The following is a 22381-nucleotide window of genomic DNA, read 5'->3' as shown; positions in this document are numbered from 1 at the left end:
GATGCAAGAGGTCAAACCGGGAGATGCTTGCTATGCCTCGGCTAGAATCAGTCTATACCATGTCCTCTGTGTTGTTGTTGTTGTTGTTGTTGTTGTTGTTGTTGTTGTTGTTGTTTGTTCCCCCATTGTGCTTGTTAGATCTTTGGACTGGAATCCCAAGAAAACAGCTAACCTGCAATGGGTCGGGTTTTAAATTTTTACTTTATTTGTTTGCGTTATGGATAAGCCACCTTTCTCCCAATTACGGAGAACAAGACACGCGCAAGACAGGAAAGTGTGGCGTTCATCGCCCAGAAGGATCACGAAGCCAGGGGAGGTGGACCACGTCGTGCGGATTCAAAGCCGCCTTTGATCCGGAAGACGAGAAAGCAAAGAGAGGATCACATCGCACCAATTAGAGGGAGGGGGGAAGCCTAACGAGGTGTGGCAGCTTGAAAGCTTGTGGCCGACGACCAAGTTTGGTACCCGAATGAGCAAACGAGGAGATCCCGCGGGAGGCAGACGGTGCGGGTGGCCGGGGGAAAAAAAACACGAGACGGTCCTTCATCCGCAAAGGACATGGACAATGTTATCTCATGCTTGAAGTACGGCCCGAAATCCTGCCAGATTATCTCTCTGCATTAATGAGCAACGGAGGAATGTTGGGGCAGTTCAGTAGCACTAACGAGGCTCTTAATGAAGAGGGGAGAAAAAGGCTGCCTCCCGGCTGAAGATCTGAGATTATGAAGACACAATGAGATGTGTCATCTCCGTTCCATAAAAAAGAGTGACTCGCGTCTTCGGATAGACGGCATTCATGATATTTTATCCCACCCTCCTTCAAGGAGGTATGGAGGTTTCTCTACACATCTCGGGGAGGCCCCCGGAGAAGTAAGACGGGGAGGGGGCCGGCCCGAGGATGGCTAAATGAATTCCAGGATAATGTCAGGGAGAGAGAGAGAGAGAGAGACAGAGGTTTCCCAAAAAGGATATCAAACTCCGGAGACGAGCGGTGGAGGAGAGGAGGAAGAAAAACAGAGCCAAAATATTCCTGAGCGTGCAGGAGGGAGAGAGAGGGAGGAAGGAGAGGGTCGTGGTGTTTTTTTCCCCAAAAATGGTCAAGGAATTGAAACGAAACGAAACCAGAAAAAGTTCAGGCTGCCCACGGGGAGAACCAAAACAGACTTCACTGCTCCGGTTAAGAGCAGCTGCTCAATAATCCACGTTTCCCCGCTGCGTTTATGGGGCACAAAGTTAGTGGTCGGTCAGCTTTACAGGGGGGGGAAAACTGAAGGAGAGAGGAACCTCATGTCTAAGAAGGGCACCCTATAGATTTCTTAGCCTTAGATCAGTTCCCAGACGGGATGGAGGGGACCTGCCTTAGCCTTTATGGCTTGCGTTTGGATTCCAGGCGAGAATTTGTGCAGTTCTTCGAAGAAAGACTAGAGGCAGCCCCTCCCAATGAGCCAAAAATGTTAAGTCAAATGGGATCAGAAATCATGTGAGCCAAAAAAAAAAAAAGACAATGGGAACCACAGAACCATGGAGTGAGAAGGGGCCCTCAAAGGCCATCTAGTCCAACCCCCTGCTCAAGGCAAGGATCCCAGTCAAAGCAGGTTGGACAGACGGTGGTCCCATTGTCTTTTGAAGGCCCTCCAGCGTTGGAGCGCTCACCCCCTCCCGAGGTCATGAGTTCCGTTGTCGTACTGCTCTAACAGTTAAGATGTTTTTCCTAAAACTCTGCCGAAATTTGGCTCTCAACGCACCAGGCTAGGAAGCTGCAATGGATATAGCAACCCTTCTTGAGCATCTCCTGCTTTCCACTCCTAGCGATGACCAGGGCAACTCTACATCAAGAGGCACCTGGGGATAGACGGTGGTCCAATTTACGCCACCACCTCCCCTTGACTTCCGTTGTCGTACTGCTCTAACAGTTAGGAAGTTTTTTCTTGACAGCTGAAATCCGGCTGGGATCACACAAGTAGGTTTTAAAGACCGCTCTCTGGGAAGTCAGCACGTGCCGTTCGGATTTTCTGAAATCCGGAGTCCAGAATTCTTCAAGAATTATATCAGGCAGAATCCTGGGCGTTCCCATCCATACATAAGCCTCGTTATGCGTGTGGTACAGATCCGCACACATCTTTTCCTTAATCGCATGGACCCGTTCAGGAAATGAAGGAACCGAGCTTATAATTTCTAGAAGAGAAAGGCAGCCCTGTTTAATTCACTCTCCGCTGATGGGTCACAAGACGGTGAATCACAGTTTCTAATTAAACCCCAAACGAGCGATCCTTCGCACTCCGAGTCAAGGCGTGCGACGGGCGCTGTTCACGTTCACTCCTCGGGAAAAGGGGGTCAAATGGAAAAGAAAGAAGTCCAAAGGAAGCTCCCCAGAAACGGGGCCAACGGGGTCGGATCCATCACGCCGCAAGTAGGTCATGGAGCTGGCTGGGGAATAAAGGCAGGGAACCCGGGAGATGCCAAGGTGGCTGGCTGTCAGAAAGAGAACGAGGCAGCCAAGCAAATTAAAAACCAGGAGCCTGGCGATACCGAATTCAGGGCGATGGAAGGAAAAAGAGAAAGGGGGGGGGGGAATAACCAATTTGTTACACAACGTTTTTGGAGGCTGTGCAGTTTTCTGAATTGTGGGTAAGCTATCCTTTTTCCCTTCTGCTATTAAAAAAGAGAGAGAGAGAAAGAGAGAGAGAGGACAGGATCACAGTCCCTCCAGGAAACAATGTCCTCTTTGCCACTTGGGAATTTACATAAGAGCGAACATCACACATCACATGCCGCCAGCCAAAGGGAGAAAGGGAGGCGCAGATTTTGTACAAACGCTATTCTCTTTGTGCAAACCTTGTCAGATTCACCAGCTCTCAGTGAGAGACAGAGCGCTTACTGTTAAGTCGGGTCTCCGAAATTTGTACGAATCAGCTCTCGTAAAAAAAATTTTTAAAACACACACACAACACTATTCTCTTCCTGTGGGGAAAAAAACCCTCAAAAAGCAAGCACAGGTGCACCCGAACACCGAGCCAGCAAGTGCATAACCACTGGCTGATGGGCCAAAAGATGCGAGCAACCCATCCGAAGCTTCTAATCCGTCAAAGTCCACTAAACGATTTAGCCAGAAGCCCTTGTCATGTTGTACTGTTCGCGTAATTCGCCCTGAAGAATCTATTTCTTTAACTTGTGTGATTTTACTCCATGTTTGTTTTTTAAACAAGAGAGAGAGAGCGACTTAGTTTCGCTCCTCTTGTGCAAGATCTTGCTTCCTATGTGGGGCCAAAGGACTAACAATGTGTTTCTTCATTCTTGTGTGTGGGTAAGGATTTAGATCCTTAAAGTTGTATACTTTTTAAAAAAAACTCGAAACTGCACTGAACAGAGAAGCCTGCTCTTACATCACGTTGAAAAAGAGAGAGACTCATAAATGGGTCCAGCTAAATGAATGCAATCGTACCTCGTCTGGAATCTGCTCTGCCAGCAGTTATTTCTGACCGAGGAGGAGAACGTGATCCTGACAAAGGGCAACGGGGCTGTCTTGCTGCTATTTTTAGCCAGCTGTGTCGGAAACCCAGAACCCCCCCCCCCAATCTCCCTCCAAGCTTCTGAAGACCTGCGGCCGCAGGAATAATGCAACTATAACCAACTTGAGTCTCCCAAAATCCCACTCCTTTTTTTTTTAATCACAACTTCCTAAACTAACTTGCGCTGCTCCAGAATAGGAGATATTTAAGTATGTCCAGTGATACATAACTGGGAAGGATGACCTCTGAAATTGGTAACAGAGAACGTTGTGCCTGGCTTGGTTTTTCCTTCTCCCTCCCCAACCCCTCTACCTTTTGTGTCATGAATTTCCATTGGAACACATTAAACATGGTTTAATGCGTTCCAAATGGGCCAAATACTCACCGTTCAGCGAAGCTTCGTAATGGCCGGCAGCCATTTTCGCGCCCTCGCCTCACTTAACGAGGGTGTGAAAACGCTGCGCACGGCCATTTTGGGCCATTTTCGGGCTTCCGGCGGTCATTTTGGCCGCTGAACAGCTGATCGTCGGGCTTCGTTTTGCGAAGATCGGTAAGCGAAACGCTTACCAGTCTTCGCAAAGCGAATTTAGCCCTATTTTAAAGACGTTAAGCGATCGCATTAGCGATCCGAAAAAACGGATCGCTATGCGATTTCGTCGTTATGCGGTGTGCTCGTTAAGCGAGGCACCACTGTATATGCAGCCATGTTCTTTCTCTCTTTTTTTACCTTTTCAACATCTGCTTTTGTTACGTTGATGTCCGCGTCCATCTTTTCGAAATACTGCTGCGCTCGGTCGGCTTCTTTGCAATCCCGTTCAAATCTTCGTTTACTCTGGAAAAGGGAGGGACGAGATTCAGGTTTGGACAGCAACAAACCCATACATACACACTCTTAAATCCTCTGAATAATTGGATTATTTTTCATTGATTTGTTCCATTTCCCTAATTTTGGGTGACCTGCCTTTTTAGGGTTGACTTGTTCTGTTCCCCCATCCTGTATCCTATTTGGGATTCAACTGAACACTTGGTTCAGCTGAGAAATGAATCGGCGCGAATCACCAAACCGGCAGTTCATGCCCATCTCTAGAAGGGATCTTATAGATCATCTAGTCCAACCCTGCCAAAATCTACATCCCATGGAAATGCTATGACTCCGTGGCTGCGGTAACCACTGGCTTCTTGTCCCTCTATCTTTTTGGGTGACCCTGCGGCAAATATTACCCAGCCCACAAACATGAAAGTGGCCGACACTCACAGATTCGAGCTGTTTCCAGCAGGTCTCAATGTGCTGCTGTGCTTTCCGGCCGTCATGGAAGTGCTGCGAGAAAGCAAGAACGAAAGCATCGTTAGCAAAGGACAGCAAAGCAAGAGGGTGATCTGTGCGCATTGGTTTATATGTCCATTTGTTTGTTTGCCAGAATGATAATAATAACTATGTGCCATTAAGTCCATTCTGAATTGGAATCCACAGAATCATAGAATCGGAAGGGGGCCTCTCAAAGGTCATCCAGTCCAACCCCCTTGCTCGAGGCAGGAATCCCAGTCAAAGCAGATTGGGCGGAAGGTGGTCCAGTTTTCTCTTGAAGGCCTCCATCATTGGAGTGCTCACCAGCTCCCAAAATCATGATCCATTGTCAGACTGCTCTAACAGTTGAGATGTTTTTTCCCCCTGAGAATCAGCCTTGTTGCCCTCCTCTGAACTTGCTCCAATTTGTCGGCAATGTGGTGTCCAGAACTGTACACAGAACTCTAGATGAGGCCTCACCAGCGCCAAATAGAGGGGAACTAGTACTACGTAGGATTTCGAGCCTAATCCTAAAATCACATTGGCCTTTTTTGCAGCCACATTGCCCTGTGGGCTCATATTCGGCTTACGAGCGACAAACATTCCAAGATCCTTCTCACATGCAGTGTTACTGAGCCAAGCATCCCCAACCTTGCAACTGTGTGTTTGGGTGTCCGACCCCACCCCCCAAGTGTGGAACTCTGCACTTACCCCTGTTAAATTCCTTCTGTGGTTTCCAACCCCACTGCTCAAGATTATCAAGACCTTTCTGCTCCTGGTCTTCAATGTTGTGTCATCTGCAAATCTAATACAGTGGTGCCCCGCATAGCGACGTTAATCCATTCCAGGATTAACGTCGCTATGAGGAAACATCGCTAAACGGAACGGAAAACGGCATAGGAACGCATTAAACTTAGTTTAATGCGTTCCTATGGCTCCCAAACTTACCATTCAGCGAAGTTCCTCCATAGTGCCGCCATTTTCGCGCCCTCGCTAAGCGAGGGCACGGCGCGAAAACACTTGCGGCGGCCATTTTGGGCACGCGGCGGCCATTTTGGAACCGCCGATCAGCTGCTGGGGAAACATCGCAATGCGAAACGCTTACCGATCATCGCAATGTGATGTTTTACCCATTAAAACATCGCAATGCGATCGCATTAGCAATCTCAAAAAACAGATCGCTATGCTGATTCGTCGTTAAACGGTGCGCTCATTAAGCGAGGCACCACTGTAAGTATTCCCTGCACTCCCACACCCAAGTCATTCAGAAAAATGTCGAAGAGCACCGGGACAAGGACTGAGTCCTGGGGTACCCCCACTTGTGACCTCCTTCCGGTTTTATAAGCACATCCTAAAGCCACCCAGGGCCGGCTTCCATTCCTGCAAAGATGACTCGGGAATAAAATATTTTTAAAAGACGCAAGTGGGTCTTGATTTGCTTAATGGAAATTGCTTCTCCTGGAAACGTTCATTCATTAATTCATCCATTCAGTATCTAGGTGTACAAAATTGGCCTCGGACGGCCAACACGCCATCCACTGGTCGTACAAAATTCGCACCCCAGAAAGAAACTCTCACACTGGGCCGTAGTCCTGCTGGAATCGCTCCGTACCTAGCAGACACATTAAATCAAGGGCATGCTAAGCCATAAAAGGCAATGCAGCTAGCTTGCTGGCACAGCTGCAGCCCTGAAATCACCATCATCTTCCGTTAAATCTGATGACACCCCTACCCCCCTGATCCTTCGTCCTGAAACATAATGAATCTCTCTTCCCCCCCCTTTCCTTCTCAAGATCCAACTTCATTGCAATGTGACGCTTTCAGAGACACCGTTCATTCTGCATATTAATTTCCTCCCCTTTGCTGGCAGTCACGCAGACCTGTGGATTTTTACACCGCTGGCTAAGAGGGAGAGGGAGGGCTTAACATGGCTGCTGCAACCTATAATGGATCGCAACGTAATTCTCTCTCTCTCCCTTTAAGGCTTATGGTCTCCGGAGGTTAGAGATTTTTCTTTCTGCATAGCGAAGGATCAGGGCTGGAAGAAAAGTGACATTAAAAACTGCATTGCCCCAGAGCATGTGCAGAAAATCAGACAGCTCCATCGTTTAGGTCTCTGGCTTCGGAACCAGAAGTTGGGAGTTTGATTTCCCCCAATGGGCTTCTTCGACAGGGGCTGGACTGGATGATCTTATAGGGTCTCTTCCACCTCCGTAGTTCTAAGATGATGATGATATGGACGGGCGCCCCCAGGCTACTGCTGACTTTCCTTCTTCCATCAATCTTTGCCCAAGGCTAAGCATGCAAACATCTGGTTCTGGACAGAGTTTTTTCTTCAAACAGTAGCCAAAGGCCACCGGCCAAGAGGAGAACTGGAGAAAACTGGCATAAAAGGATCATACCAAACACGGTCCGTTATGCAATACTCCAGGAATAATAATAAAAAATTTTGTTTTGTTTTGCTTTATTTCCTGGATATGCAACCTTTGAGACAATGAAGAAGGGAAAATGAGATTCTCTCTCTCTCTCTCTCACTCACACACACACACACACACACACACGGAGAGAGAGGGAACACAATCCAGCTTCATATTTTCCATAGCTGGAAAAGCTATCCAGTCAACAAAAGAGATTTTAATTTAATGTGATCTGTAAATCTCATTTCCCCAGGTTGCAAACCCGCACTCTGCAGAGGCAAAGAGAATAAGAAATTTATCCCAGTCAAGTCGAACAACATCTCATCCCGGCCGCTGTGGAAAAGCTCTCATTTTTAAAAACATCAGAACGCCGCCGTGAGATAGTAAAAAGTCAGGATTAGCAGAGAAACGAAACCCAGGAATGGGAATAAGTTTTTTAAACAGTTAAGTGATGGGGGTTATTATTATGGCCTCTTGTGTTCAGGAAGAAATAAAAGTTTTTTTTTTCCACTCATGAGGTTTCAAAGCAGACGTGCCCATTAAAGGGGATTGGTTTTCCCCCACATCGCGCATTCCTGCGTCCCACGTGGGAAATCTATTTTATGCACCAGATGCAGAGAGGAAATGGTGTGATCCACAACTTTCTTGCTAAATATTCGGAGAGATTTCGGCGGCTGAGTCCCCTGCGAAGTGCTTCGTTTCCGTTTTAAAGGGCTGGGAGGAAATAAACAGGGCGGCTCGTCGCTTGCTCGGGACGGCTTTTTGGAACCTGGACTTTGAAAAGTTCGCAAATCTAACGAAGACTTAGTAGATTCCAACAATACGTGTTAAGATGTGTTCTTCGCCCGGCGACTTCACCTATTTGGCTTTTCCCTTTACGGCTCCGTTTTTCCAGAATCATGGCACGGATGCTCCTCTTCCGTCCCATCCAACGGGCGATCCGTGGAGTAGGCTGGCCACTCTGGAGGGGCCTTCGGTGAAAAATCCAGCCCCAAACCCCAGCAATTTATAAAAGGAGGTCATCTTGCCAGCGTGAAACACAAGCAACTTTGGCCGTATGCAAAAAGAGAGAGAGAGAGAGAGAGAAAAGCCGAGACACATCATGCCATCCCAGCGACAGAGCACATTCATCAAAAATAATAAGAATAAAAATAAAAATAATAAAAAGGCCTGCATGAGATGCTCTCTGGAGCCAGGCCGGGTGGGGAGAAAGTAGCATAAGGGGTCTGTTTGTCCAGCTCCATCCAACAAGGATCATGTGGAGCATTTCACCCATGAAGGTCGTGACAAAATAGCCCTTATTTGTGCTTTAAGAAACAATCGGCAATTGTCCCCTCCAGCCAGCCCGCTTTGGATTTGCCAGGCGACGGAGAAATAATCTTTGCTGAAGCGGGAATAAATGCTTTGGCTAACTTTTTGAGCGTCTCCCTTGCAAAGCCAAAATAGGCGTGCATTCAGAGAACGGGCGTCCCCTCCTTTTTTAAGGATCTGTGAGGGTCTTTGAGGACAGTCGGCAAGGAGTGGAAGCCTCTTGAGAGCCGAGGAGCACCATCCAGACCTTTGGAAGGTTAAAGCGATGTACCATCAAGACAGTGACCCCGTCTCAAAATGGACAGGGAAGATCTGGAGAAAGCAGACAAGCTGACACCAGGAATGATCGCGAGTATAAATTTTGTGGGTGGGAACACCAGGCTGACGTACAGAAATGGGAGGTACTGCTAGAAGTGTCACCATCCTAACGACACACACCTCTCTGCGAGGTACGAGTCCCCCTCTATTCGACACTGGGTAAGGCCTCTCCCTGCGTGCAGTTCTGGACGCCGCACTTCAAGAAGGATGATGACAAATTGGACCCAGTTCAGAGGTGGGCAACAAGGGTGATTAAGGGGCTGGAAACCAAGCCCTGGGAAGCAAGACGGAAAGAAATATAGCCATATGTCCACGGTTCAAAATTAAGATTCAAAGTTCTCTATCCAGAGAAAGAAGAAGAAATAGAAAAACCCAGGCCCGATCCGTCCGCGTCTCCCCTTAATGAACGATCTCATTTAGGAGTTCTATTTTAGGATCAAAGCCCTTCACGGTGCGGCGTGAAGAACGCCCGGAAAATTCTCCGGACCCATCCATGCAGGAGAACCTCCTTCCAAGCCTTCGCTCATCTTTGTAATGGATTATTCAGGCATCGGGCCAGTCAAGAAATAAGCCTTATTCGTGCTTCGTGGCAAAGGGAGGCACATGTCTGAACCAAGCCAGGATAGGAAGGAAAAGCGCAACAAGAGGAGAGAACACTTTGCTGAAGCACTCGGCCCCTCGAGATTGGGACTCCATGGTCAAAATCCTGCTGCTCAGTGTAGTAAGTCACCACTAGAGTAGGCCCATTGAATCTCTTGGGCAGAGTATGCAGAAAATTAAAACACACACACTTCCAGTATACAGCGGTGCAAAGTCCAGACAGAGACCTATAAAGCAGATTTGTTTATTTACAAGTCCCCTTCACATATACCTCCCCTTGTTGTATAGTTAGTTTAATTAGATTTCCCTCAGTTTACCTTAACTGCCATAACAGTCTCAATAAATTTAGCCAGAGACTCTGCTTTTGAGAAAGAATACAGCATGTGTCTCTTCTACTTACAAAATCTTCATATCAGAATACAAACCAAAGCATGTTCGTGGGTTACCCATTATGGTGTCTTAACTGGTTGAGTTTATTAGTTTCTTCACTAACTGACTGGACACATAAAGAACGTTGATCTTGCCACTGCTAAGCTGTCTCTAAACTCTAAGAGACTCTAACACACTATGAATCCTGACTGAACTAAAAAAAAAAACGGGGGGGGAGCAGGAAAAAGGAATCTTAGGGGGAACGAGAAACCACTGGTGACTCTGAGTGATGGACATTTCCTGCAACTCCATCCCGGCCAAAAAAGAAAAGTCTTAAAGGCGCAATATGCAGGTTGCATAAAATTACCGATTTTCTCTCCTGCTTCAGTTCTTGCACGTAACGGGCTAACTCAGCGGTGATCTGGGAGGTCATGTTCTCCGATATGACCTCGTGCTGACCGGCGTAGTCGTTCATTTCGTTCAAAGTGGCTAAGAACGCGCGGCATGACGAATACCTGGAAGAAGGCGGAAAGACAATTAGAAACACACACACACGGGCTCCTAAGAAAATACGCAATTACCTTTCTTGACAATAAGGTTCCGTTCACCTCTAGTGCTATCACTACCTTCCTTAATTCTTTGGAATGAAGGATATCAGATCAGGACCTCCCGGACTGTTAAGACAAAGATCAACGGCCTATTTGGCTAAAGAATTAATTGCCACAGTTAAAGAGAGAAAGAAAGAGACAGAATACATTTTAGCTGTGATCAGTCATGGGTTGTCTAAAGAAAGGAACCAAATTTGCCCAACTCATTACTAAATTAATGAAATTTAACTGTCCTTACAATTTTTATCTCCATCAAAATTCATAAATGAAAAATTTTTCCCCCTCTAGCCATGTTCATACATGAGCCATAATTCAGTATTAATCATGATCTGTTGTTTTAAATATGAGTTATGGTTAAATCTATGTTATGATAGACCTAGATAGCTGCAGATAGCAAATCCCATTATTTTCCCTATTTCTGCTGTTTTTAGTCCTCTTTTTTTGCCAGCTCCCGTTTCAACGTGGGGAGCTGGAGAAATAAGCTATGAACAAACCATGGTTCTGAATTTTGCTTTGACAACAAACTGTAGTTTCAATAAGCAGAGTTCTTGAACTAACCAAAGAAAGAGATGCCTTCTAATTGTGGTTTGCAGCTGACCAACAAACCATGATTTGTTCACAGACACAGACACAATAAACCAGAATTCAACCAACCATAACATAACTCATTGCTATGTGCCTATTCGGCCAATAACTAGGATTTTTTTTCTGTGTGAAACAAAGCAGATAACATCAAAATATAATGCGAGACAGCAACAGCAGAATACTATATAGTCTGATTTAATTATTTATGTTCTCTCAACCGTACTTGCTAATCAATATTTAGCATGTTTCTAAATACTATTTTTTTAAAAAACTCTCAATTGTTTCCGGGAACAAAACATTTACATTCCCCTTTTTTCTCAAACCTACTTGTATTCATCCTCTTCTTTGGAGTTCTTTTTTGGCTGATATTTCTTTGAAAGATTCCTATAAGAAAGCAGAAGTTTGGAAACAGAAGGAAAAGATCAATGAATGCCTTTAAGCAATGTTCTTAGTTACCTACCGTATTTTTCGCACCATAAGACGCACTTTTTTCCCACAAAACGGGGGGGTGGAAAGCCTGTGCGTCTTATGGAGCGAAGAAAACAGATTATATTTTCCTGTTTTCTTCTCCTAAAAAATTGGTGCGTCTTATGGAAAGGTGCGTCTTATGGAGCGAAAAATACGGGTAGTTATTGCAACGACTCACTTCAAATGCAAGCATTTTTACAGTGAGTTATAACAGTAAAAAAAAAAACACTATAAACTAAGAAATGAACAAGGCCAAATTCCAGTTTGAGATCCATTCATACGGACAACAAATCTCGTACTTCCTCATTCTGCGAGTTCTATCTGATTTACATACATCTTACAGTTTGGCTCGCCTGGGAGAAAAGGCCTAACTGGAAGATTTTGAGGGCCTAGCTCCCTCTAACTTCCTGTTCTGAAATAAAGCAGCCAGCTAATACCAGGAGAGGAACAGGAAGTTAGAAGGAGCTAGGCCTAGCTGAGCTTCAGTTAGGCCTTTGCTCCCAGGCGAGCCACACTTATATTCCCAAGAAATGCCAAAAAAAAACCCTCATACCAACGCTTGACATGTAGCCCAACATAGATGCTTGCTTGCTTGGTTTGTTTATTGTACTGAACTGCTGTACGTCGCCTTGCGCTGTTTCGTTTTTGCAAATCTGCAAATCGACCCAGCTCCAAAACTGAAATCAAGAACCATTTTTAAAAGGAATTTGGGGTTTTACTTCCCTACGGTTCGAATGCAGCCTATTCCTCATTTCCTCTTTTGCAACAACACATCTGACAGTCACACATTTTCCGCTGGAGAGAATTTTATTCCACCCTACACTTGTTTTTTAAGGGTTTTTTTTTCTTCTTTTTTTGGCTGGGCTCTTTGACCAATGGCTAAACCTAAGGAAAATTCGCTTGATTTCCAGAGATTATCTTTTAAAAAAAATTAAAAAGAGCAAGAGGAAGGGAAAGAAGCAGCTCTTCCTGTTTTCCATGGTTTGGAGCAGGCAGGCAGGAGAAAACCAAAATGAACCCCACTTTAAAATGTGAAAAGAGCATCGGCGTGCGAAAACGGAACAAATTCGGAACGTTTGCCCACTGTTTCAGCCCGGGATATTCTGTGTTAATTGCGTCTCCTCCCCATTTTGGAATTGGGGTCTACTGGGGGTCACTAGGAGGGAAAATCTGGCCCACCCCCAAAAATGGCTCCTCTCTGCTCCCATTCCTTATATGACCCACGGCCCCAAGTTTATCAGATGTTCTGGAGGGCGATTCGTGGACACGGGTTCGGCCAGCGAACCTCTAGCGAGAATCTGCAAGACTGAAGTCATGGACCCACCCCTTGTTCCTTTTGGAAACTTCTCTCTCTCTCTCTCTCTCTCTCTCTCTCTCTCTCTCTGTGTGTGTGCGTGTGTGTGTGTATGTGTGTGTGTGTATAAATTAATTTAAGGAGGGCTGTTCACCTTCCAGCAGACAGCAAGGAGAGCGCATTTTATTTAACGGTACGGTTGCTAAATTCGGAACAGCAAAACCCAGAGGAGAACAAGGTCATTCAGCTAACGCAGGCACCGGCGCCTTAACGAGGAAGCCCATCACGGCAGCAATTTCAATTAAGGGTGGACGGCGGCTCTTAATAAAGCTTCCCATTTCCAGATTTCTTCTCCGTTTTATTTTCAGATGGGCCAGAGGCCGCAACAGCGACGCAATGCAATGCAAAAACAGTGAAGAAAACATTTTTAAAAAATAAAATACGTGCCATGATTACAGGGTGGGATAAAAACGGATTCCATCATGATTATTATTATTTTTAAAAATCCCCATCAAACACCCCCCCCCCACAAATAGTGTTCCTAACAACACCACATCATGATTGGTAAGGACTTATCAGAGAAATCCAACTGGAGTCCATGGGAAACCGCGTTTTTCCCAGTATGCTCTCGGAACGACGCCGAATCATAGAATAAATTGAGTCAGAAGGGGACCCATAAGGCCATCCAGTCCAACCCCCTAACTTAAATCAAAGCAGATGGGGGCAGTGGTGATCCTGTGTTCTCTTGAAGGCCTCCAGCGTTGGGGCGCTCACCTCCCGAGGTCACGAGTTCTGTTGTCTCACCACTCTAGCAGTTAAGATGTTTTTCTTAACACTTGGCTGAAATTTGGCTCTCAACACTTCAGGCTAGGAATCTGCAATATATATAGCGACTTTTCTTGATGATCTCTTGCCTTCCACTCCTACGGATGGCCAAGGTAACTCTGCATCAAGAGGCAACCTTGATCAGAAAAGTCTAGGTTTCCCCCCCCCCTTCTTCTTTCTCCCTTGCCCCTTTCCGCCATCATCACACAGAGGAGATTAAGAGGCGTATGAGAAAGATTAGCAGCTGGATTAAAGAGAACAATGTTGGGTCTTTACATTGGTCAAACGACCACAAGATTTCAAACTGTAGGTCTTTCTTGCAGCGGGCACGACCGCTTACAGAGCAACGAGAGATACGAGCGAACGATTAACGATTATTTTCTTGAGAGTTCAGTGTGTGGCCAAGGCTGAACTCTGAGACGCCCACCTCTTGCCGCAGAGTTGGCCCAGACGCCAGAGCTGAGCTGGTTTGTTGTGCTCCATCGGCTGTGTTCATCTCCATCAGGAACGGGTCTTTTGTAAGATTAATGCCTCTTAATTGACACACACATATACGCGTGTATAGTTTGTCCTTGGTTCTCCGTGGACCCCGTCACAATCTTCCTAGCTCATACTGGGCTAGTGAGTCACCGGCATTTCTACCAAGAGGATGGTCAACCTTAACCACACATTTCTCTTTCTTTCCAAAAGGGTCAACTCAGCAGGCAAGGATCTTGGGTCTAAGAATGAAGGATCAACGACGACAATAATTAATAACCAAAATAAAGGGGGATCTGGTGTCTTCATCTTACGAACCCCAAGTTCCGTTGCACTGCTGGGAAAGGGCCGGACAACGTTCTGCGGAGGAAACCGACCGGAACGGTCGACCAAACAACACACCAGACACGACGTCATTCATGCACTTTCGAAAAAAAACTGATCCGCGCTCACCTAAGTTGCTTTGCATAGTTGATCTCAATCTCGGTTCTCTCTTTCACAAACTTGATGTATTTCTCCAGGACATCGATGCCCCACTGCGTGTGTTTTTCAAGGTTGTCAAACTGATCCTGCAGCGGGAAGAAAGAAACCAAGAGAGATGATTCAATTAGGAGACCTCTCTCTATATAGATAGATAGATAGATAGATTCTATATATAGACATACAGTATATAAACACTTTGTGAAATCACAACTTTTCATCAAGACAACGGACCTTAGCGATGAATCAAGCATTGAGTAGCAAACCAGTGTCAAGGTGCCAATGCCAGAGGCTGGGGGGTACACACTTTTGGGTCATGGAACAGAAACTATATACAGTGGTGCCCCGCATAACGACGACCCCGCATGATGACAAGATCGCCTGATGACGACTTTTTTGCGATCGCTATAGTGATCCCAAAATGATGGTTCTTCTGGGTTTTTTGGCTTAACGATGATTAGCTCCCTGCTTCAGGAACCGTTTTTTCGCTGGACAACGATTTTCCCAGCTGATCGTCGGGTTTCTAAAATGGCCTCCCGCCATTTTCCGAATCTTGTTTCGGAAGACAGGCATTAAAAACTGCTGATCGGCGCTCACAAAATGGCCGCCCTATGGAGGATCTTCGCTGGTCGAGCAGGTATTTTCCCCACTGGAACACATTAACTGGTTTTCAAAGCATTCCAATTGTTTTTTTTCCCCGCATGATGACGATTTTGTTGTACAGTGATTTTGACAGAACGGAATATCGTTGTCATGCGGGACACCACTGTATAGAAGGCTGGTGGGTAGGTAAGCTGTCCCCTAAGAATAAAGTGGTCCAATTGGGTGGAGTTATAACTACTTTGGATTGTATGTATGGAGGTTCTCATGAATGAATGAGAAAAAGAAATCAGTTAAAAAGAATGGCCCCAGTCTCTGCAGGTAGAAATCTAACACCACAGGGAGTTCTGGATCCAAGCTTTCTCTCTGATGTGCTAGCTTTCCACATGCGGGGAAATTGTTTTCATTAAAGAGCGCATAAGAGATCAGGAAGATTTATTTCATGATTGTGACTTCCCTCTCAGGTGGTCAACCTTCAGATGGACCCTCAACCCCAAGGACCCTCTCAACGGTGAGCGCCCCACGTTGCAACAAACACAACAAAAAGATGTGAAAATCTGTTTTCCTTCGGCTGCACTTCTCGAACATTCGTTTGCATTTTCTTCCTATCTCTGGTTTCTGTTAGGCTGAGCGACTTTCTGTTCTCTACCCGCACTGACATCCGTGCACATTGTAAACACATTTTTCCTTGGGCGTTTATTTACCTAACTCTCCCTCCTGCCCAAAAAGCTCATCTCTGCATAGTTCTTCCAGTTACGCACATTTTAATCATTCGCATTTTTTAAAACCGTGCGTTGTTCTCCCAGCATAGCCATTTGGGTTTGGAAGCAAGAAGCAAAATGCAGTTTGGACCGCTGACCCATCTCTTCCCACCGAACGCAAAATTTTTCGTGCTCGCTTGCAAAACCTGCAAGAGGCCAAGAAGTGTGATGTCAAACAGAGACATCTTGAGCCTAAACAAGTGGGCTCGGCTGTGTTTATCAACTTCCCTTTCTTGCAAACCCCTGTTTACAAACCGTCTGCCCTCAAAAATTTGCTTATCTTCCCAGCACAAAAAGACTCCTTCAGCACCACACCCTTGTAAGGCTGGACGTTTCAGAAGTCTACGGAGAAAAGAGCCAGCCCAGAGGAAATGATCAAGAGTTATACATCGCATTGAAGAGATAAAGAAAAAAACATCTATTTTTCTGCATCTCTCTTCGGCCGTGATAGCCCAGAACGAATCCTGGCACATTTCCTCATTGAAAACCTTATTTGCGAACTCCTTCGAGATGTATTCGCTCCTGCTTGTTGGATTTTTTGAAGTCCAACGTTTCTGTTGTGTGGCTTTTTTTTTTTTTAAAAGCTTGTTTTGTGTGTGTGTGCAAAACACAGTTGCACTCTTTTTTCCCCCGCTTCTTTGTAACTGCAAAAATACCAATTCTGCCTCCTTGCAAGTAGGGCCAGCCTGTAAAGCCTCAAGCAAGCTGCGCACCGTCTCAAAGTGACTCAGGAAAAAAGCTATTGTAAACCACTTCTGAGTACTCTCCACCGGGAAGATCCTAAAAAAGGGTCCCCATAAATCGGAATTGACCTGACAGCATGCAAAAAATAAATTAAAAAAAATCCACAACCCTAGGATTTCAAAGATCTGCAAAAATTACTATAACTTCAAGCAATGCATTTTTTAAATGAGCAGAGAAAATGCACCCCTTTGCAAAAAACGTACACCAGAACAAGAGAAAAAAAGGGGGGGATTTTGTCCTATAAAATTGGAAGGGGGGGGAAGGACTCAGAATATGGGGACGGATCCGAGGCCCAGATGGACAGATTCCCCAGAAGGAAGTCGCCTCTTTAAAGGAAGCATCATCTGTTTCCGTTGCTATCTGTGCCAAAACTGCCCGGAAACCTGATGTGAAAGGAGGAATCCATCAGGGTACCAACGGAGGGAAGGAGGAGAAAGGGTTAACCCTTGGAAGAGGCAGCTTTCCAGATGCTGCCATAGCAACAGCCCGGGCATTCCAGGGGCGGGAGGGACTCCTCGGCCAATGGGAACCCAGCTTCACCCGAGAAAGACGGCGATGTGATTGGCAGAGCCGTCCTCAAATCAGGGGCCAGGTAGGGAGGCTGCAGTCTCCTCTCTCTGGACCACTTGCTTTTGAAGTCCATCAGAGCATCCTTGATGGGACCTGATCCGTCCACCATGGCCACGGTTTCGTGGCCCACCGTGGTCAAGCCCCGTAGGGTCCAGGAAACCCATAAGCCTCCGGGAGAGGCAACGGGCTGCTACGCTTGGCCGTTCCTCATAGGAGAGGAGGGTCCCGATTCCACCAGGGACCACACGCCTTCCTACGTGCAAAGCCTGCCAGGTCCGATCCCCCCAGCATCTCCTCTCTGGGTAGAGCAGAAAGAGAAAGAGAAATGCTCCTGAAATTTTGGAGCGCTGTTGTTCAAGCAGTCCTAAACCTACATCAGACAGGCCGGGGGGCTGACTTGGTCTCCTCCAGCCTCTTGGTGAGTCCCAGGTAGACCTGCTCTGAACGGGGAGGCTCCATGGGGGCGTTTGTCCCATGGTTTGGTGCCCGGCTGAACACGGGTAGGTCCACTCTTCTTCCACACCCACTCAAGCATCTACACATGGAGTGGGCCCATTTGAACCCGAGTCTAGGGGGTTCTCTCCAGCCTTACCCCCTTCACCATGACCCGCCACCGGGAGGAAGATGAGAGGACTCAAGGGGTCAACCGTAAGCCTTCGGAGGGCCTCTGGGGCCTAGCGACAATGCCGGCACTAAAACCACAGAAGTTCAAACCACCACCTTCAACGGGAAAGAGAAACCAAGATGGCGGCTGGAAACGTCCTTCTCTTGGCAGCTTGGCGTCTTGCGTGGTGTCCATTTCGGCCAACGACCTCCTCGCTTCCGTGGGCAGCTCCGTCGCTTGGAGACCAAACGTACCAACGCGTCAAGAGCAGGTTGGACGCGAGCGGCGCAGAATACCCAGCGTCGCCTTGCACGGACGTGGCATGATCCGCGCGGTCAACGCGGTAAGAGACGCTTGACGAGGATGATATGAAAACAGGCATCGGAAAAAGTGGAGGAAGGAGAGACAGGAGCCGTTCCAAGGGGATTCTGTCCGTTTCCAGCTGCCTCTCTCTCACTGTCATCCTATTTTCCGCATAAAATGTGCCGGTTAATTAAGTCGGCGATTCTCAATTAATGAGAGCTGCGTTGGGAGGCTGGGTGCGCAGCGGGAATACACAAACCTCCGGGGCGGGCGGCCTCTCCATGAAAGACACAAGAAGGAACGAAGGGTAGGGGTAACAAATCCGCCTGGATTTTTCTCAGGCGGGCTGGATCTGTCTAAGGTCACAGCGCAAGGACGACAGCGATTACACTCGTTCCTTCGAAGAGCATAATTCGGGGCTTGAGGGACGGAAGGAATGGAGCCCAGACGAGGCCGGAGAGAAATCAAAGGGAGGCGTCGCGACAATGCAGTGAAACCCAACATATGCTGAACCAGGAACAATAAATCACAAAGAGGGAAAAAAATACCTCTGCCTTCTCAGCAAAAGCAGACTGCTTTGGAAAAAACTCATTTTATCTGATTTTTTAAGCTAATCTGGGTCAGGCCTTGTTGGTACTCAGGTGGGAGACCACTAAGAAACATCGGCAGCATCTTAAGATTTGCAGATTTCCATGATCCCATGGAAGGGACCCCATGGGATCATCCAGTCCAGCTCATGTCAAGGAGGCCCCATGGGGGAGGGGATCGAACTCCCAACCTCTCCTTAACCCCTGAGCTGTTCAGCCAGTGAAATTACTGGACCCTAATTTAGAGGCTTCACATCATCATCCTCATCTTAGACCTGCAGAAACTTTGGCCATTTGTCCAAACATGATGAACAACACACACACCCCATAGGATTCTCAACTGGAAGGTCGCCGTCCACATTCTGAAATAGCCCTTTAAAACAAACGTGTCGGGAGCCAATTCGTTTTACCGGTTGGGGATAATGGGAGCTGTAGTTCAAACCCACTCCCACCCCTATTCTAGGGGGGTAGCATAATCATGAACCAAAGAAGGGTGTATTTACAGATCAACTCAAAGGTCAACACTTAATAACCCCCCATCCCCCTTAATCCTTTTCCAACTGCACCCCTTGATTTCAGATAATAAAATTATGGACATCCAGAGTCTGCCAACGATTCTCAACCTTGGCTCATCCAGATGTTCTTGGACTAAAACTCCCAGAAGCCTTCACCACGAGCTGGGCTGGCCGGGGTTTCTGGGGGTTGTAGTCCAAGAACCTTCAGGGACCCAAATTTGAGAAGCACGGGTAGCTGATCTTTCCTTCTTTGTCAGATGTGCACATGTGAAAACGGGGGGCGACTCAAAAAGGTACCAACAGTTTTACATCCCTAAAACGTTCTCATCATACCTTTCGAGAGTCACTTATAGGAACCGAAAACGATAACTGATTCAACCCACGAGCGCAGTTTGAACTTCCAGAATCGCAGCAGCTTTAGAATCTTGCCTGTCAAGAACTCAAAATTTCCATTTGTTTATTCCGACTGCAATCCTGAGTATATCTAGGATGGTTTATATCCGTATTCAATAAACAAAGACTTAGCCAACATCGTAACGTCTTCCTCCGTTTTTTTGTTTTAAAACACATCTGAGCCCAACAATTTGCAAGAAAAGAGCATCCACCCATAAAACAATACACATCTGACATTCCTGAGTTTAAAACCGGCTGTTCCCGACCTGAAAAACAGCAGATTGTCACAGCAAGGTCTTTTCACGCCTCCTGTAGTTTGCAATTTTAGCTTGCCTTCTGACTGGCCATCAGGAGATAAACCATATTTTGGTGGCCAGTGTGGGATGCTTAGCAAGAAAAGCCGGCCAGAATCAATAGCTATGGGATTTAGAATTCAACACCTCTGCATGCAGGTGGATAAATTCTCGCTTTTTTTTAAAGGACTACACCCAGAAAAGGATACGAAGGAACTTACTCTTTGCATTAAGGCATTCTTCCCTCTTCCACTAGCCATATTATGTTAGTTGTTTTGTCTGAATCAAGATCTGCGGTCACTATAAACCACAGTTTAAGCAAATGAACCCGAACCATAAACCATGGTTTGAAGTTGGCTTATTTTCCTGAACCATGGTTAGCACTAACCACAGTTTGTTTGAGTCTGGAGATAAGCACACCATCTTGGTTTGCCAAAAAATGGAAACAAAGCTTCTTGACCGCACCGTGCAACAACGACAGGAAAGGGAAGCTGTAGAATGGGCAAGCTGTGAACCTCACTAGTGCAGTAGGATCCCCGTATCTGCGAGGGATCTGTTCCAAGCCCCGCCCCCTGCCTAACACGGAAAAACGAGGATTATAACCAACATTATTACAGTAGTGCATGCTATACATGGTGTCATTAACCCACTGAATATTGGTCTCAAAGGCTGCATTACAACTCTTTCATCTAAATAAAAAGAAGTACCCAGCCAGTTTTGAAGTTAACAAGAATCTCCCGAAGGGATAAATGAATGCACGGAGGTAGGTGGAAAGAAAAGGGGAAATATTTCCAGAAAATGTTGACTCACCAGAAACAGACAAAGCCACTTGTTCAGCCGCAAGAATGAATAATTTAGCCGGAGCTCAAACATCCATTAATTTACACCAATGTTTACAACATCTCCTCTTCGCCTACCCTAAAACTTTTATTGCATGGACTTCAGAACAGTAGCAAAGATTGTTTTCTAGCGAGGATGTTTTAAACGGGTCGTTAGCCTAATTTTGACGGCACGGATACATTTCTGGGGGAGCTGATTGGAAGCAAGATCTTGCATTACTACATGCGCCTCTCTCTGTTAAAAACAAAAAATTGAAGTTGCACAGAGAGAGCGAGAGAGCTAGAAGCTCAAGAAGAAGGTTGCAAATGTACTATTCCCCCCCCCCCCCAAGATGCTAGCTTTCTACATGCATGGGTCGGGACGCATGCCAACATCAACAAAGATTTCTTAACTGCTCTAGACCATGTTCAGATGATGCTCCAAACCATGGTTTGGAGAGTCATCTGGACCAACCCAAGGATGTTGTCTCCTGGTATAAAGCAATGGTTCCCAACTTGGGGTCCCCAGATGTTCTTGGACTACGACTCCCAGAAGCCTTCACCACGAACTGGACTGGCCAGGATTTCTGGGAGTTGTAGTCCGAGAACATCTGGGTCACCCAAGGTTGGAAACCACCCTTCGATTTACAACACCACCTTGATACAACCCAAACCTAATCCATAGCTCGGCTTTTCTTTTCCCGCGTCGTTACGGGAAAACCCGTCGATGGCTCCGTGTGGGCGAGTGTTTCTCTTTCTCCACGGGAAACAATTTAAGGCAAAAAGATTGTTACCGTTCCTCTCCACAATGCCGTGGGCGGAAGCAGTGCACAGACGTTTATTTCTAATTACCGAAAACACCCAGCTTCCCAAGATAAATAAAACGCTCTTGAAAATGTCACTCAGCGGATCCTGAATGGTGGCGTATAAATATTAGGTAATTTCTCCCAGACTCGGCGATGGCACAGTAAAAGCAATAATTCTCCGTAATTCTCTCCCAGATCCAGCCAAAACGGAGCCCTTTGGGGTCTTCCCTGATTCCCATGAACTTGAAAAACTCCTCGTCGAAATCGGACAGACTCGAGGGGTCCCGTCTTTGTTCAAATTGGCCGAACACCTTCCTTGTTATGAAGACGTGAACCCTAAGAACGGCTGGACAGCTCAGCGTTTTCAGGATCCGGTCGGAAAGCTCTATTTCCCCCCCAGTGGGACTCCTTGACTCCTTGATCCATGGTCCCCCTTCCAGCTCCGCCGTTCCAAGATGATGATGAGGACGGTGTGAAATATCCAAAGTAGGGTTCAGTAATTTAGTTGGCTAGAGAACTCAGCTGTTTAGGGGGAGTCAGAGGTTGGCGGGCTCGATTTCCGACTGGGCTTCCTTGAAAGGGGCTGGATTCATAGGGTCCCTTTCCAGCTTTGCAGATGAGGACGAGGATGATGATTCCAAAACACTGTTCACGGGGAGGGGGCGGAAACACCCCTAGGCAAACAAGCTCTTGTTTATAGCTGGCAAACGAACTCCTCAAAAACTCGCTCTCAAAAATTCTAGGCCTTCCCGAGAGGTTTATCGATGATCCCATAAAATATTGATGTTGCCCAATGCGAACGATATTGCTCAGCCATCTGGTAGATGGAGAATTAATTTGC

The 22381-nt window shown here is 46.5% G+C and overlaps 1 protein-coding gene across 24 annotated transcripts in view; it reads right to left on the bottom strand.

Moving 5' to 3' along the window:
* The window catches only part of FNBP1 (formin binding protein 1), a 65608-nt gene that overhangs the window by 27740 nt on the left and 15487 nt on the right, over positions 1 to 22381 (bottom strand). For all 24 annotated transcript variants that reach the window (XM_072984633.2, XM_078382740.1, XM_078382743.1 and 21 more), the window contains 5 exons: positions 14520 to 14635; positions 11330 to 11386; positions 10177 to 10324; positions 4765 to 4827; positions 4237 to 4341 (listed from right to left, as the gene is read on the bottom strand). In XM_072984633.2, coding sequence (XP_072840734.2) covers positions 4237 to 4341; positions 4765 to 4827; positions 10177 to 10324; positions 11330 to 11386; positions 14520 to 14635 — 489 coding nt within the window. The remainder of the gene's footprint in view (positions 1 to 4236; positions 4342 to 4764; positions 4828 to 10176; positions 10325 to 11329; positions 11387 to 14519; positions 14636 to 22381) is intronic.

This window comes from Pogona vitticeps, chromosome ZW-PAR (genome assembly GCF_051106095.1).
Source record: "Pogona vitticeps strain Pit_001003342236 chromosome ZW-PAR, PviZW2.1, whole genome shotgun sequence".
In the NCBI taxonomy this organism is placed as follows: domain Eukaryota; kingdom Metazoa; phylum Chordata; class Lepidosauria; order Squamata; family Agamidae; genus Pogona; species Pogona vitticeps.
This window is presented reverse-complemented; position numbering and strand designations above follow the sequence as displayed.